Below are 16,306 nucleotides of genomic sequence, written 5' to 3'. Positions count from 1 at the left end.
CTCGCCGGCAACTAAAATCTGACTTTCATGTGTTGAACCGTACATTTCAAAAGTGTAAAATGTTACTACAGTGTTATAAACACTGTTCGTTAAGGGACTCACTAAATTTATGTGTGCTTCATTGGAGTAATCAAAAGTAGGAGTAATTTCTTGAAATTGTGTAAGGATTTCATTGTGTCGAGCCATATCAGTGGCTAAAATACATCTTATGATTCCCTCACGTATTTGACTTAAAAGAAAAAATGAGAGAAAAACAAGTAATAAATGCATAAATTCCGAAATAGATTTTCGAACAAAAAATCAGGTCGCACGATTGATACACTTACTTGAACGTTTCTTTACTAAAATTCTTAAATATATTACAGTCCGGATGTTCCAATAATCTAAATGCAATTGAGCAATGATGATTTTCTAACGGTGATATGTCATTATATCTGGAAATCATAAAATGACCAAAGAAAAGTAAATACGCTGAACTATATGTGGTGTGAATTGAAGTGTTGAAAATGGTATCATTAAATTTTCGCCGATTTTACCTTAGTGCTAATTCCGTTCTCGCATTTATTTGATAAATATTATTATAACCTGGATGATCTAAGTCATGGCAAATGCACGATACTAATAATATCAACACTTCCAAATCGCCAAGCCGTGCTGACAGATTTGTTCGGCATGTGATTGCATACATCTGAGAGAGGCGATGTCGATCCGCGATGACAGTCAGATCAATGAGAAAAATGGAAAAGACCAGGGAAAAGAAGACATTATCGATGAGAGAAAAATAAATAAATAAAATTTAATATTTAAACCTGTGGAAACCAACAAAATAAATGCGGCTTTGATTGACACGTTTTCCGATAAAAAGCACACTGTACGTTTGTTTGTTTCATATAAATATGAATTGAATGTATGTGTGTGATGTGCCAAAAACAACAAAAACCGTAAAAAAAAAAGATAAATACCATCACAAATAATAAAATCGGTAGAAAATTGTGGATGACGAGAAAAAACACATGAAATATAATGTGCAATTTGTGCATGATGAAAAAGCCAAAAAAAAATTGTTTGTTGCCACTTACCATTTGTGCGACACAGAAGCAATGCCGAAAATTGTGAAATGGTACAGCATTATAATGTTTGTACACTTCGTAAAGCCATTCGCGTAGCGTTGGCAACGGTATGTTGAACTTTTCCACCAGACCAGTATCGATGAACATGGTTTGCATTAGAAAGAGTACATCCTCGTCTTCCCATTCGTACGAATCAAATGATGGCAATCGAAGCGCAGCCTTGATTTCGTCCGAAAACGTTCGATCGCATATTTCCATAAAACGTTTCTTAACCTCGGTATGCTTTGGCAAACTGGTTTTACGATGTGGCGGTCCCGCCGGTCGTTTCGATAAATCTGGAAAATTTACTTGATTTTTTTAACAAATGTCAGTCATCACATCGGGCAAATGTTTTTTTCATGTGAATGGAAAAAAAGAGAAGAGAAAAGAGAATCGAAATTTGTGTAGCATTTGCCATTAAATCGAGTGAACAGTTGCAAAAGTCGATTGGTTTCTTCTTCTTCTTCTTCTTCATTGGTATGGGAGATAATCAACCAACTTTTCAACACCAGGCAAAAATCAAATGCAAACGGAACGGGGACAAAAATACGGAATGGGACAAAATACAAAATATATATAGGAATTAGATGGTATATTTTCGGTGGTGGTACTTACAAAGCCAATTCATTCTTTCGGTGAATTCGATTTTGTGTTTCAATTCCATAACAAGTGTTCGTAAGACGTCGTCATCCAATTGATTATGCCAAATTGATGTTTGCCAACCAGCGCAATAGTGACCGCAAACTCCTCCAGTTATTGGTGATGTTGATGATGATGTTGTTGTTGTTGTTGTTGCTGTCGTCGTCGTAGTTATGGTTATTGTAGCTGAAGTTTCGTAAGTGTCCGATTTTTCGTTGCTTGTTGAATCGGCAATAGTCGGCTCCTTTGGTTCGAACAGTTCAGTAAGTGATTTACGTGGCTTCGGTGGTTCATCACTGTTACTGATTTGAATTTCAGGCATTGGCTGGTTCGCAATCGAATTTCGTTTCCCACTGCCCGTGGTTGTCTCTGGTTTACTTGGTTCAGCAGTCAATTCGTTGAGTTTACTGGTTGTTTGTTCGGTTAAACTACTATCTTCGTTCACATGGCTGTCGGCATTTTCGCCACTTTTACTCGTTGAACATTTGGTGGATGCTATCGATGACGGCAAGTTGCTCATATTATTCGTATCGCCGCTGGTTAATCGAAAGATTCGTGATCGTCTCGGTTCGGTTTCGGTGTCCGTTGTTGACGTGGCCACTAACCGTTCCTTCTCTAAGTTTTGATGATAAATCAAGTGTTTCTCGTAAAATTCTAAGATAATATCTTCAACTTGTTTGCTACTGTAGCGTCTTTGCTGCAAAGCTTCTGAATCGGGTGCGCCAGCGCTATTACCGCCGCTAATTCGATCACCGATATCTTGGGCAATTTGTGCTGCCAAACTCGGTCTTCTCTCTGATGACGAACATTGGTGGTCTGGTGTTGGTTCGTCGGAGGAATCAGCTGTTGTCGTTTGACTTTGTTGCAATTCGTGTTGGAGCCGTGGATCGTTCAAATTCAAGGCTAAACGTTTATCTAGAGACCGTAAACGATGTGCAATGTCTCCGACTTCAGCCAAAAGCTCCACATTTATTTTGCCGTTATCTTTGTACATTCGATGACCGTAGCGCTCTCGTTTTAGATGCAATCCCAATAGTTGATTCGACTCTAAAGCTGGAAGAGAAAGAGAGAAAAATATGGTTTGATTTATAATAGATCGTCTTAGTTGCCAGGTGAATCGTTGTGAAACTTTGGTGGGTGTTTAATATTGTTTGCATTGAAATCAAACATTAAACTAAATGTTCAAGGGAGTGAGAAAGCCACTTGAAAGGTTTATAAATTTAATAATATGAATTTTGTATCACAAAGTAATCTCTTCCATAGTTATAGCGACTAATTAATGAGCGTATGTTGGTTCGTTACTGCTTTAGTGGTCATTAGGAGAACGTTTAATGGGAACGGTGTGATAACAGCTTGTGTAGGATCCCATTGTGATTCCTTGAATTTACTCCGAAATTAGATCATAATAAATTCTATCCTTCTAACAAAAAGTATTTCCATGCTTGATATTGGGCCAAAATGTTATCTGTCGTCGAGTATGAGCATCACCTCAGTATATGAGAGTTTTATCAAAACAAAACACACAAATTCAAATTAGTTCATCATTTCAATCAGGCATCTAATGAATATGAACTGCAAAATACGAAACCACATCACGCTCTATCCACAATGCGCTGATACGTTTCGCATTACGTACTCCCACCTAAGGGTATCTCCTATACGCGCACAGATTTCCGATAATGGATGCAATTTTTGTTCGCCTGCTTGCCTGCCAGCGCAAGCAGCCTGTTTAATATGTGCGTATTTAGGCGAGTATACATAAATTTGCCGATGAGATGAAGATAAATGCTTTCATTAATTACGTTAAGTGCGCGCGTGTGTGTGTGTGTGTGCGTGTGTGTGCGTGTGTGTATACCTGCTGAGGTGTACCAGAGTCGTTATCATTAAATTTTCTACCAAATTTACAGAATCTCAATAAACAACATGGCAGGCAAAAAATGAAAACATCCAGGCAAATCAGAATAAAGTAAATATTCAAATATTAATGCATAGGGAAATTAAAAATTCGCAATCATTCACGTTGATGTGCGCACATAATTATACAGCAATCTTCGAGAAATGTTGTGTATCACTTGTACTTCATTTTCTACTTTGGAATAAAATTAAGCGCAAAATGATAACAAAATAATGGTGGCCGTGCCACAAGATACAAAAGCAAAGACAAAAGCGACACATTGCATATCTCTTAAAATCCGAAATTGGTGCAGAGATTGTTTATTTTCATGGAATCCAACGTATGTCATTATTTACGAGCGACGTGCAAATTTCAAAATTCTCTCTATTTCGAGCCCGAGCTCCATGGCATTCTTGGCTGTTGCCGCTGTTTTGCGCTAATTTCAATTGTAAATAAAATTAATTGGTGAGTAAACATGCCGCATCTAAAAAAGAAAAAAGCCACCCTGATTTAAGTGGAGTGCGGATTTTGTATAGGTGAACATGGACAAGATAGAATCGCAATGCTTTTCGTTGTTCGACGAAAAACAATTTCGAAATCACCTTTAGAATTTTATGGAAGTAATGATAATTAAACACAAATCTATTTTTGGACGTGAAGAGACTCCAGAGGGTATCGTGTTTGTTACAGTGTTGCAAACAATAGATAAACATTTCAAGGAATTCTTAGGAAATGGTATGAAAGTTAAATGAAAGAATTGAAATAATTCTTATCGCCATGGAACTGAGCACAAAATTTCAACTATTTTAAGTTGAATTCATCGATGAAATCAAAACCGTTTCCGAAGTGAATGGGATTTACGAAGTATCCAAGACAACTAGGGATGAGCATGTACAACATTTTATACATTCTATTGCCGTAATTACAACGATGTTATTCCTTTGTTAAACTTCCCGCATTGCCGATGCTCAAGTGCACTTTACTGTTGATCCGACAATCATGACGCTATCAAAATGTTTTCGGCTGAATTTTTCATCGTGTCACCCGCATCCGGTCCTCCTCCGTCAACACACACCCATAAATCATCCTACGCTCATAAGAGCAATATCGCATACTGATTGCGGTGAAGATTAGACTTACTAGTTTTGACGTTTACAAGTAGAACAATCGCTGTTTCCTGCATGTCATCTTGCATTTGTCAGAAACACACCGTGTATGACATTTTCAAGGCATATTCTCTCATTATTGTCAGGCAGTTTGGTCCCGTTCTATGACTCGCAATTGAAATTCTCACTTTCGCAACAAACAAAACATACACATGTATTTACATTGGGAATGTAATAACCATGTCGCAAAAGCAAACCTCATCGTCGGTTGTGCATAACATCTTAATAGCATATGTGTGAATCGAATTCGATGTAATAATGCTTGTCGTGTAAGCAAACCGCTCGAAAATGAATTGATAACTCGAATGCCAATGTGGTTTGCCTTCAAATGTTACAGACGCATTTAATTTACATGATGATTACCTCCGGCTGGAAATGTAAAATAAATACTTAAAATCCTGACGTTCACACCATACTCCTCCTTAACATAAATCTCCGTCTATCTCAGTGCGGTTGTATGGACGATTGCACTATAAAAAATGTGAAAGCTTTGATTGAAATTCATGCGAATTTATTATTAACGATGGTGGTGAATAGCTGACAAATTTTCATTCTCCGCCGTCGAATAAGTTTTCACCTTGACGCATTTTTCAAAAGAATATGCTTTGAGCTTTGATCCTGCTTAATTTTCGCTAGCAACAACTTTTCATCAATTGCTCAGCATTTTTTCTCGGTATAGCGCGCATCACAGTAAAGATGTTTGAATTTTCAGCATCGGTTTATCAAACTCGAACTCTTAAGTTCATTAAATATGACAATATTAGCATATATATTCATTTATAGGCTTTATATTTAACTTTAATGCTTCATAATGATGGCAAAAATTGATGGAAACTGATGTGATTATTGCTATGCGTCTTGTTTGCTTGCGAACATTTTCGCGCAATACGATTTTGATTACACTCGCAAACTTTTCACTTTAAAACATATACCCAAGCTATTTGCATTGAAAGGCACCATGGCCAAGTCCTTGTTTCATCCGATTTCATGCAAACTAATTTAAATTTCCATCAACTACCATATATTGGAAAGTGGATTAAAATATTCTGCTTGATAATTGTGTATGGCATGCTGTGCTCACTTAATGCACTTATTAATATTTCTTCACCTCTCTCTCTCTCTCTCTCTCTCTCTCTCTCGGATCGGTGAATAATAAAATACCACGTAGTTATTTTTCTCTCTCTACTTTCCACCGGCATCGCATCGGTACACGAGCCAATAGAAAAAAATACGACCCAAAAAAGGATAATATGAATATTTTCGCTCTCATCAACATCGCATGAGCAATAGACAATGGCAAGTAAATTGAGTTGGTGTGTAAACATGAAAAAAGCACTCCAGACGATATTGTCGCATCTATTTGCACAATGGCAATTCCCATGTTTGTTAAATCGCTACGATTTTCTGTTTCACATATATGTGATCCAGTAGTGGTTGGAGCGGCCCAATATTTCTGTGCTATCATTGCAATACACCAGAGATTTTCAACGTTCGGTTTGTTGGCTGCCGTTGTTGCGTGCGTGTGTGTTCCAATATAGACCGAAAAAAAAGGAATGAAACCCAGATTACTTGTCCAATTCTGTGTTCACATGATTGAGGCATATTGTACGCAGTGAAAACATTCGGAATGCGGGCTATTATTAGATTGTCAGACAAAATCTCTTATCAATGTCAATGCGCAAAATTCGCCAGTATTCTCATCATTTCGAATTCTTTTCGTTTCCAGTCTGATCTTTTGCGTTTACTTGGAGCTTTTTTTCGGAATTCGAAGCCATCGCACCGATGTTAAGGTTTATTATAAAAATGTAATGGATTAGTTATGTCTTGATTGTGATGATATCAGCTAATAATTCATTGACCCGCTCTCACACATTCCAAGGACTCAAGTCGAGACTCCCGACTGCATTCACAGCTTATTAGTTTCGCCATTGATTTTCATGCGCTGTTCCATTCAGCTGCCATTCTTGGGAGTGAAATAAAATTCACCGCATGTTTGCAACGAAGAAAAAAACCAGAACACTATTCGTTCAGTTCAATCCATTACAACACTTCAGTAATATTCATCAGTGCATGCCGTTTATGATGCAAATCGGGATGAATCTAAATTCATTTCCAATGCTATTCTCATGTAATCGATTCATTTTGGTTATTCGCAGTCGAGAAAAAAAATCGTGGTTTTTTTTTGCTTTTTCTCTTCGCATTGGTGCGAGGATAACGAATGCGAACATTTAGATCGTTATTGTAAATGGCTTTATTGAGAGTTTATCGAGTCCATTTGGGTAATAAAATCAATCAAAGATGTAATCAGCAATAACACCATTGAATCACGCCATCGGTATACAAATTGTCGATTCAGCAGCATATGTGTGTGTGTGTGTGTGTGTCGAAAAAGGCATAGCAATTCCATTCGCCAGCAATTGAAGTCATTCATTTCGCATAGTTCGCAACAGCTGTCGAGATTCCAATGGCTACCGAAATGCAATGCGCCACACAATGAAATCTCACATCCAACTAATTTATTTGCTAACCGCATGAAATTCGTACCGAATTTTTTCTTTCTTTATTCTACTGGTATATGTTTCTCCATCGCGACGTGTTGTTTGCGCGCCAGCGCCAATTCGGTACATTTCATTCGCAGTCCCTGTTCTTTTCAGAAAATTTATTACGCTTCAGTGCGCTCTTCTTATCATTATCGATTTGTTGAATTTTTCCAAACACCATTCTCGATCGCACTCTTTTGCACAATATTCCGCTTATATTTGCTCAATTCACGCAATAAGTATTTACATTTTTCTACTGGTGTTCGCTTTTAATTCGCCCTTTTATCCCAATCAATTCGCATCTCGATTCCGTATTTGCCAATCGTGTTAACAGAACGACACCAAGAAAAGCAGACATTTAACAAGCAATTGAAATATTTTCTTGCTCGCAACGATGAAAAAAAAAACGCGTTTAAAATGTGTCATCATGAGGACTCTATCTATCTTTGCATACATACATGTACGTTCTGGATGTTGAACGCTTAGCGGAGCACTTGTCACATTGTCAGCGTTGCGGTATTTTTTTTCGCTTCACTCTTTACCATGTGCAATGTACACATAAATCTGGTCGATTGCTTGCTTTGCTTTCCAATTTCATAGAATAATCACATTTAGCAAACTTAATGCAATGACTTGATTGGTGGCAACGTTAAAGTGAAACTTATTTTTCGCAAAAATTAAGTGCAGCGTATGAGTGTTTTGTGCGGTGTGTGGCTGTATGTGGCGCATGAATTGACAAGATATTGTAATGGCAGCGCTCACTTTTGTAGTGAACAACTCAATTATTCCAATTCATCACTTCATTTTCATCGAAACTTCGTAAGCATTTCATGTTGAAATCTAACTTTTCAATGTTCGTTTGACGCTTCATTGTGGTTACGTTACTCACACTTTTCTATGTGTCTTTTGTGGCCAAACGAAATAAATCTATTCAGAACTTAACAAGTTTGTCTTAACCACTTCAAAAACTGAACTTCGTCTCCATCTCAGACCATTTAGACCAGAGAGTTGGTGACGGTATTCAGAGTGACGAAGGGAGACAGAGAGAGACTAAAACCCGATGAGCATTGCATTTGCAGAAGTTTTCAATTCATTTTTATTTTAAAGTTTTCTTTTTCATACTCATCGGTAATAAGTCGGCGAAAATGTTCGACAGCGACGACGAAAAAGAAGAAACGAAACCGATAAATCTTCGTGATTGAATAATAAGCCATTTTGAAACAAAGAATAAGAGAAAAGTCCCATATAACTTTTTCGTTTATTTACATAAAAGCAAAAGCGTCAGTAGCAGCAGCAGCAGCACAAATATATTTGATTGAGATCCAACTTTGTATGCATACCGAACCAAACGAAACCGAAATATATTACATCGTTGCTGACATAACTTTTGATTTATTGAATTTGTTTTTATTTACCTTGTCAATAATAACGTTCGCAATTTAGATGGATTCGGCAGTTTGGTTTGAAGGAGCGAATTTCTTTTCTACGCTGTGGCGTACTTGCAAACTGAATTGAAGTGGAGTCGATTTGATTTCGGAATTCTCGTGAAGAAAAAGTTCTCTTTCTGCACAATCTGTATGAGAGATGAAATGGTTTCACGTTATTTGCCAGGGCAAACACAAATCACATGTTTGTTCGTTTGTTTGTTTGCTTGCTTGCTTACTTCACTGGATTGATTACTGTCAGTGCGTCAATTCGCAGATAGAAATCAATCCTTTTTATCTTACGATGAGGGAACTTCAACAAAGCGGATAACTTTGTCAATCTGTTAAACAATGACATTGTCTGTTAATCCTTTTGTTATTATTCCCCGCAAACGAAAAGTGATGTGCGACTATCGAAATAACCATCTAGAATCCTCGAACTGACTCGATGAGAATGATTATAAACCTTGCGAAAAATGATGTGATTGACGAAAAAAAAGTACACAAAATATGCAAACTCATCAATATATGAATTTATTGCGCCAAAACAAAACATCGATATAGAAAAATGAATCGGAATGAACAATGACAGCGTTCATTTTCCCGACAGAACTGTTAAAGGAGAGGGTTGGCTACCAATGGACTGGAAAACATATTATTGAGCTAAATAGCCGATCCTTTTCTACATTTCACTATTGGTAATGGCTTTAGCAAATTACATTTGCATTATCTGCAGATGGATAGCCGTGTTGAATACACGATGAAAAAAAACTGTCCACTCTGCAAAAGTGAAACGATACAAGAGGTACAAGAAGAAGGGAAACATCCCAAACTCTCCTCACTATGGCCAATAGATGAATGGAATGCATTACAAAAATGGTGCTAAATATTAGCCCTTTACATTCCACCGACAGCACATCAGATTTCAACACTTCTGATGGAATTTTAAGAACCACTTGACTGTTCCAAATGAAAAAAAAAATGTAATTTGAATATTTTGGGTTGTTCGGATAGTGCCTTTGCAATTTGTTTTCCGAGAAAAAAGGAACATTGTAAGCTGAAACAACTGCAACGTTTTATGTTCGCTTCATCAAATGGTTTTTTCTTTGCTGTTCCTTCTGCTTTTGCTGATCAAAGTCATGCGGATGGCAATCTTTGGCTCAAATAAGTTCAAATTTTATGCGAATTGAAAGATCGTTCAAAAGATTTACATTTTCGTTCTCAGCGATTCAGTGAAGGTTGTTCGAGGACTAAAACAAAAGAATTCCGTCCAAGTGAAGGATACGCATAGACATTGAATTCGACAAGTAATAATGATGATGAGGTATAAAGAACGTAGCGAAAGCTGATTCTATTCAGTGTCAAAGTATGCGCGGTATTTCGGCGAAAAAAGTTCTATAAATTATACTAAATAAACTCTCCCAACATTTTTTGATCATTTGCTTTTCTCAGTACGCGTCTATTTTAAGTTTACTTTTTCGGTGCCTTTCATTTGTGAATAAATAAAGCGACGTACAAAGGTAGGAATGTAAGAGCACAGGCTAAAAAAAAGCGAGAAAAAAATGTAAATACAAACATAGGTTCAGGTAAATAAATGAAAATTCGCAGGTACTTTATTGTCTGGCATTTCAATTTTTTTTTTCCTTTTCCCGAATGATGATGAGTTGAAATTCTCTGTGAAAAAATGAGTGATGCCATTACAATTTAATAATGCGGGACAGCATTGTCATTAAGCTCAAGACCAATATCTCAAAATCTTATGAAAATCTTGAAATATTTGATGCGGAAAAGAAAAAATACAAATCGATAATTCATGGCACTCTTATTTTATTTATACGTATGAATGATTTATGGACGTGCCAGGAAGAAGATCCTGATGATGAATGTACGTCGGCAGTGTGGAAAAACATAAACATTATTATTGCTGTTGTTGGGCCCATCGCACATCAACACATTCAGCACAACCAGCCATTTCAATTAAAACCGTAAAATTATAACGGAAGCGCGCACCCACACAAATGCTTCGAATAGAGAAAATGCTGAAAAGTGGCCAAAACGATGGTTTCCCTTTTATTGCATGTACTGCGACTCTCCTTCGTTGTCATCACATAAAACAAGGTTGGCAAATACATTGTGCTTTCAACAAGCTGAACAGGGAAGAAGCTGTAAAAAATTTTGACCATTTGTTTGCCTTGAAATTTTTTCCGTGTCCGTGGTCGAATCCACACTCGATTTGCGACAGTATGAATTGCATTTTTATTACTTCAATGATTATTATGGAATTGATGATAATTTCGCATGGAAGACGGAAGGCGAACTCTGATGATTCGAGCTGACGCAATACCAACTATTCATACTGTACTACACCACATCGCAACACAATGACCCAACAAAATTTATTCGTCTAATAGAAAAGAAGGCCATATTTTTCTGTCTATTTATGCGCCGTAGTAAAACAAATAATGGAATAGGCAAAACGATTTAAATGCGTACAGTACACATTCGTAAAAAATGTGTGGTAGAAAACAAAGTGGCCGATGAATTTGCGTGGAAGTTACGTACGGGAACCGCATGCGAATAGAGAATTGGTTTGTTGGTCGGAAGGAAATAGGATGTGTAAATAAAGTTTTAGTTGTAAAACAGCGGATCATATTGCGAATGGAATGCATCGTTATCCGTCTCCGGTCAGTTTAGTTTATTCTTGGCCTTTGCGTGCTTTTGCTGCTTCCATTCATTTTATTATAACATGCTAAAAGGAACGTCTCGCTTTCAACATGAAGCCATATAAAGGATTTTCATTTCAAACGAATTTCGGACAAGTGATGACATGTGATAACCGCAATATAGCCGAAGGACGGCAATAGAAAAAGAGCGTAATGTAAGACGATGAGCTTGGACCTAACTTCAAACGAAATAACGTCTGTATGGTCCATGCAACCATTTCTGACGGAATGTTCGACTGAAACAACAACAACAACAACAGTTTGTACACATACACACAAAAATCGGGCGCTGCTTTGATTGAAGTCACTTAGTTACAAGAAGTCTGATTAGCACTTCGTCGAAGCAGCTGTACGCATAATTTGTGAACATGGACGCGTCTTACGTGACAAAAAAATTAAATTGAAGCACATTTAAATGGATCAAATTAATTTATTGTAATGCAAAATTTCTCATTTTGCCTTGACGAGGTTTGTGCTCTCGAACTTCGCTTCTTGTGTGAACAAAAGTGATTCGATAGCAACGAATAATTCAAGTTGCTCAGCAGGCGTTCGACCGCATCGTCTTCATGGCAATCCAAAATGTAAGTGCGAAAGAAGATGTTAGAAGCAGAGATAGCATTTTATTAAAATTAAAGCAAGCTTCTCGAGTGTTGTTTGCTACACGTGTAAGTAATGCAAAATGGTACAAATACAACGTCCGAACACCTGTTGTGTGCTGTGTGTGTATGCACATCATACCGACCGACGATGGCACAAGCCAACGGAACGAAAACTGCTGATTTAAGGTGAGCCGCAAAATGAATACCCGCAAACTTTCTGCTCACACTGCATTGCTCTCTCTCTCTCTCTCTCTCTCTCTCTCTCTCTCTCTCTCTCTCTCTCTCGTTTTTCATGTAAAACAAAATCACAGTTTATTTTCATTAGTCGCTGGTACATAAAACATTCAGCTGTATGTGTGTGTTTTGTTTTCACATCACAGTTTTTTTTTCCTGGCGAAAAGTTGTTTGGCTCGTTATTATAACGGTCTGATGCACGTCGTATTCAAATATTGTCTATGCCACTTGTACTCTGCGAATTGTTGCAATTGATAAAATTGAAAATTCGCTGAGAGTAATGTGAATATTGAATAAAATATAGGCCAAGGATGTTGACAGCCCTCCGAACGAACACCATTTATTCTTTAAGCTTGATTCACTTGCTCATTTTTCATTTCATACCGCGTTGAGCGCCTACGATCATTTGTCGAGTTTCGTGTCGAAAACGTACTGTACACTTCGTGGACAAAAGATGGGAGAAGAGAAAATGAAAGAAGAAATCCCTTGTCTACAAATCCATCCGCATCCAATTATGTTGAATGGGGCTACATAGATACCGCTTACCGTTTCACGACGAAGGTGGCCACAATCCAAAAGCTTTTAACTAATTAATTAATAGTTTGTTCGTCGTGTGTCTTTCATCCTTTCGATATTAAGTTCATTTGCAGAAAGTTTTCTACTTAGGTTTTTTTTATGCCAGCTTTATCGATTTTGTCCATGTATTTCTGTGTATTTGTATATCATGCCAAACACCAGTATCAAAAACAATTGAAACAACCGTTCTTCTTGATCTCATCACGACTGAAGATAAAACACCGGTGATGGCCATCAACATGTTTTCGATCCATCTCCGCATTTTATTCATTCAAAAGGCAACGGCAACGGGTTAGTCTACCTTGGACTATTTTGCCAAGATGCTGAGTAACCAAAAGATAGTAGAGAATGAGAGCGATGAGAATTTTGCTCGGCTTGGTGGCTTGTACATGTTTACCGTTGACAAATACTTTCCATAATTGCAGTGGAATCTAATTTTAGGCAACGATAATCCATTGCATAGAATAGAAGTGTATTCGGTGAACAAAACTCATCGAGAAATAAAGCCAACCCCTCAGAAATGTTCTCAATCCAATTTTACTTTTATACCGACCCCGTGAATGAAAACGTTGTGGTAAATATATTCTTGTTCATTCGAGAAAGAGAAAGAAAGGGAGAGAGAGAGCGACAGAGGGTGAGATAGAGATTCACATGGAAATAGAATCGAAGCTTTGGAATCGGCATGCAAACACATTTCATGATTCCATCGTATTTCCGATTGAATTTTCCTGAGTGGTAGAAAACAACTGAATACGTAAATAATTTTACGATTTCGCTTGAACTAGAAATTATGGATACTTTTTTTACTGCTTGTCACTGGGAATGCGAAGCAAATGCGCGCCACCACTGAATGATTCGACTGAAATATCATTAAGTAAAATTGATGATGGTCGTTTTTGTATACAAAACTTGCAAATCATCAAACAGTTGGAAACAAACACCGATAAAAGTGATTCAATACAATAACAATGCAACAATTACGTTTGAAGCTACACTCCCAATCAATAATCACAGCAGTTCACCTGGAGCGGTATGTATATGGAAATGGAAAGAAGAAGAAAAAGGAAACAATGCGAATGATTTCGACGAAAAATGACATGAGCCACATTGATGAAATTGGAATCAAGGGACTGGGTAATTGTAAACACATGTGCGTTCATTTCAAAAAGCCAATATTTTGTACAGAGAAAGAAATTCGTTTGACCGTGAGGGGTAGGAAGGTTGAGCTTCCGTTCATTATCGGTTTCATGCCCACTGACTGTGAATGTCTGAGTTCTTGGCTTCGAAAAGGAAAACAAGCGAAAGGAAAAATTAATGTTCACGCAAAATATGAAAACGCCATCGGGAATAGTATAATGTAAAAACCATGTAACCTGACTTCTCAGCCTTCTAGTTGAACTCTTTTTTGTTGTACGATACACAATTTGTTTGCCTTTCGGCCTACAAATGGGTTAATTATATTGATTTCAGAGAAAATATTTCGTTGTGATTTTCCAATAATGCGCCCATAGCAAACAAGCATGCACACATGTTTGTGTGTATACTGTATACACAATACACGCATAGAGTTCTATTCTGATTCAGAATAGGAATAAAAGCATTGCCATAGTGAATACTTGCGTGTATCAATGTTTATTTTCTTTGCATGATGGTACCATTGAACAACATTTCATTTTGTTTAATTGACTGATCGACATTCAAACAAAACATTACCTAAATCCGGTATGTGCACAATGTGTTTGTTCACAATACTTGAACGCAGTTGCTTTTTCCACATACAAATAAAATATTCGATGGAAATAGACTGGTCTTCTTCTGGTGGAAATGCTGGAACGAAAAACACCAATTTATTTTGGGCATGACTCAAACGGGCGCGCACAACATGAACTAAATATATATTTAATGTTGTAATGAAGTGTTTTTGCTTAAACTCTTTTTTCTCATCTGTTTATTTTGTGTGTGTGTGTGTGTTTTTTTTTCTTTCACGAAAGTCAACTGATGCTCAACTCTGTTGCCGTTATTTACTTTTTCACCCAGCTCAACAGCTTTGCACGCAAAGCCATAGACAACGGAAATGAAAATTATAAATAAATTAGATGCCGCTTGAGTAATGGCTGCTGACTTGAGTCGACACATAAAACGATGTGCGTCAAACAACGAGTCTATAGATATGCTATAGCAATTATTTGGTGACATTTTATTTTATCTACGCACAAAATAGACGAGTGGTGTGCGCGGGTGGTGTTTCTCAACTTGACACAGAAAATGCTAACGATTGAAAAAGTTTCGATCTAAAGCAAAACTAAACTAAGCAACTCGAGAGCAGGAGATTGAAAGATAACAAGGAAATCCAATAGTAAATAAAATAACTGCAACCGGTAATTAGCTTTGGATCATATTTTTGTGACTGATGCAAAGGTGTTGTTGTTGTTATTGCTCTTGATATCTATCCATATATAAAATTATCTATCCAGCCTCAGAGCACTAGCAGCAAAAATGTCATCGATCATTTTCTCGACATGTTTACACAGTATATCAAAATCGTATCGTCAGTAAGCGGAACTTATGGGAAACGAGCAAATATTTTTTTTTCCCTACAATAATACACATCCAACATTGAGCATTCGAGGCAAAAAGCGAGAGAAAATAAAAACGAAGCCATGGATAAAGAATGATTGTGCAACAACCCTGCGAGATAGACATAAATTAAGCGAACAAACGAGCTGAAAAGGAAAAACGGAAAAGCACAGTAATAAAATATTAAAATGTGGATACATCTACGACTGTACTGTGTGCATGGCCGTTGGCCACATTGTAAACAATTAAACATCGAATGTAGCATCAACTGAAACATGACAACAGAGTAACAGCAACAACCACCATCACAAAAAATGTGAGCGAATAAAATGAACAGAAAAATGAGATGTTATTTACCGAAAGCAATACCGAAACGGTATAAGCATCTTTCTGATGGTTGGCCATATAATATTTGTGACATTAGAACATCACACTGAATGTCAAATCGTAATGCGGGGAATGGCAAGAATAAAAAAATCAAAATGACGCGCATCAAAAAGATATAAAAAAGGAACGATGTCTTATGTTAGCCGACGGCCTACGGCAACACAAACACACACTAAATGTTTGCTATGAATTTATAATAAAACAAAACGAGATGGAATCTCTGCAAATAACATGTAGATATATATCGGTTTCATGATGACTGCTCCAAATCGAATGTAGAAATGTGCACTAATACTAACTCAACAAGCGGCCAATTTTTATATATGCCAAAAAAGAAAAAAAAAGACTGCAAATCTAAAAAAAAACACGAAAATCTCCTCATCAATCATTCACCTCTCATGTGCGATTCGACTAGTTTTCCCAATCTCTCTCCCTCTA

The 16,306-nt window shown here is 37.1% G+C and overlaps 1 protein-coding gene across 9 annotated transcripts in view; it reads right to left on the bottom strand.

Annotated features, from left to right (window-relative positions):
* Nucleotides 1-16,306, bottom strand: part of LOC129580426 (high affinity cGMP-specific 3',5'-cyclic phosphodiesterase 9A) — a 103,959-nt gene that overhangs the window by 4,860 nt on the left and 82,793 nt on the right. For 7 of the 9 annotated variants that reach the window (XM_055470850.1, XM_055470852.1, XM_055470851.1 and 4 more), the window contains 5 exons: nt 1,725-2,801; nt 1,080-1,417; nt 537-688; nt 327-434; nt 103-229 (listed from right to left, as the gene is read on the bottom strand). In XM_055470850.1, the coding sequence (XP_055326825.1) occupies nt 103-229; nt 327-434; nt 537-688; nt 1,080-1,417; nt 1,725-2,742 (1,743 nt within the window). In that variant the 5' untranslated portion in view covers nt 2,743-2,801. Of the gene's footprint in view, nt 1-102; nt 230-326; nt 435-536; nt 689-1,079; nt 1,418-1,724; nt 2,802-14,617; nt 14,726-16,306 lie in introns of those variants that run through there. The other 2 variants (XM_055470849.1, XM_055470848.1) reach the window with 2 other exon arrangements.

This window comes from Sitodiplosis mosellana, unplaced genomic scaffold, assembly GCF_009176505.1.
Source record: "Sitodiplosis mosellana isolate CC-2019 unplaced genomic scaffold, AAFC_SMos_1.0 Smas_scaffold_1, whole genome shotgun sequence".
In the NCBI taxonomy this organism is placed as follows: Eukaryota; Metazoa; Arthropoda; class Insecta; order Diptera; family Cecidomyiidae; genus Sitodiplosis; species Sitodiplosis mosellana.
This window is presented reverse-complemented; position numbering and strand designations above follow the sequence as displayed.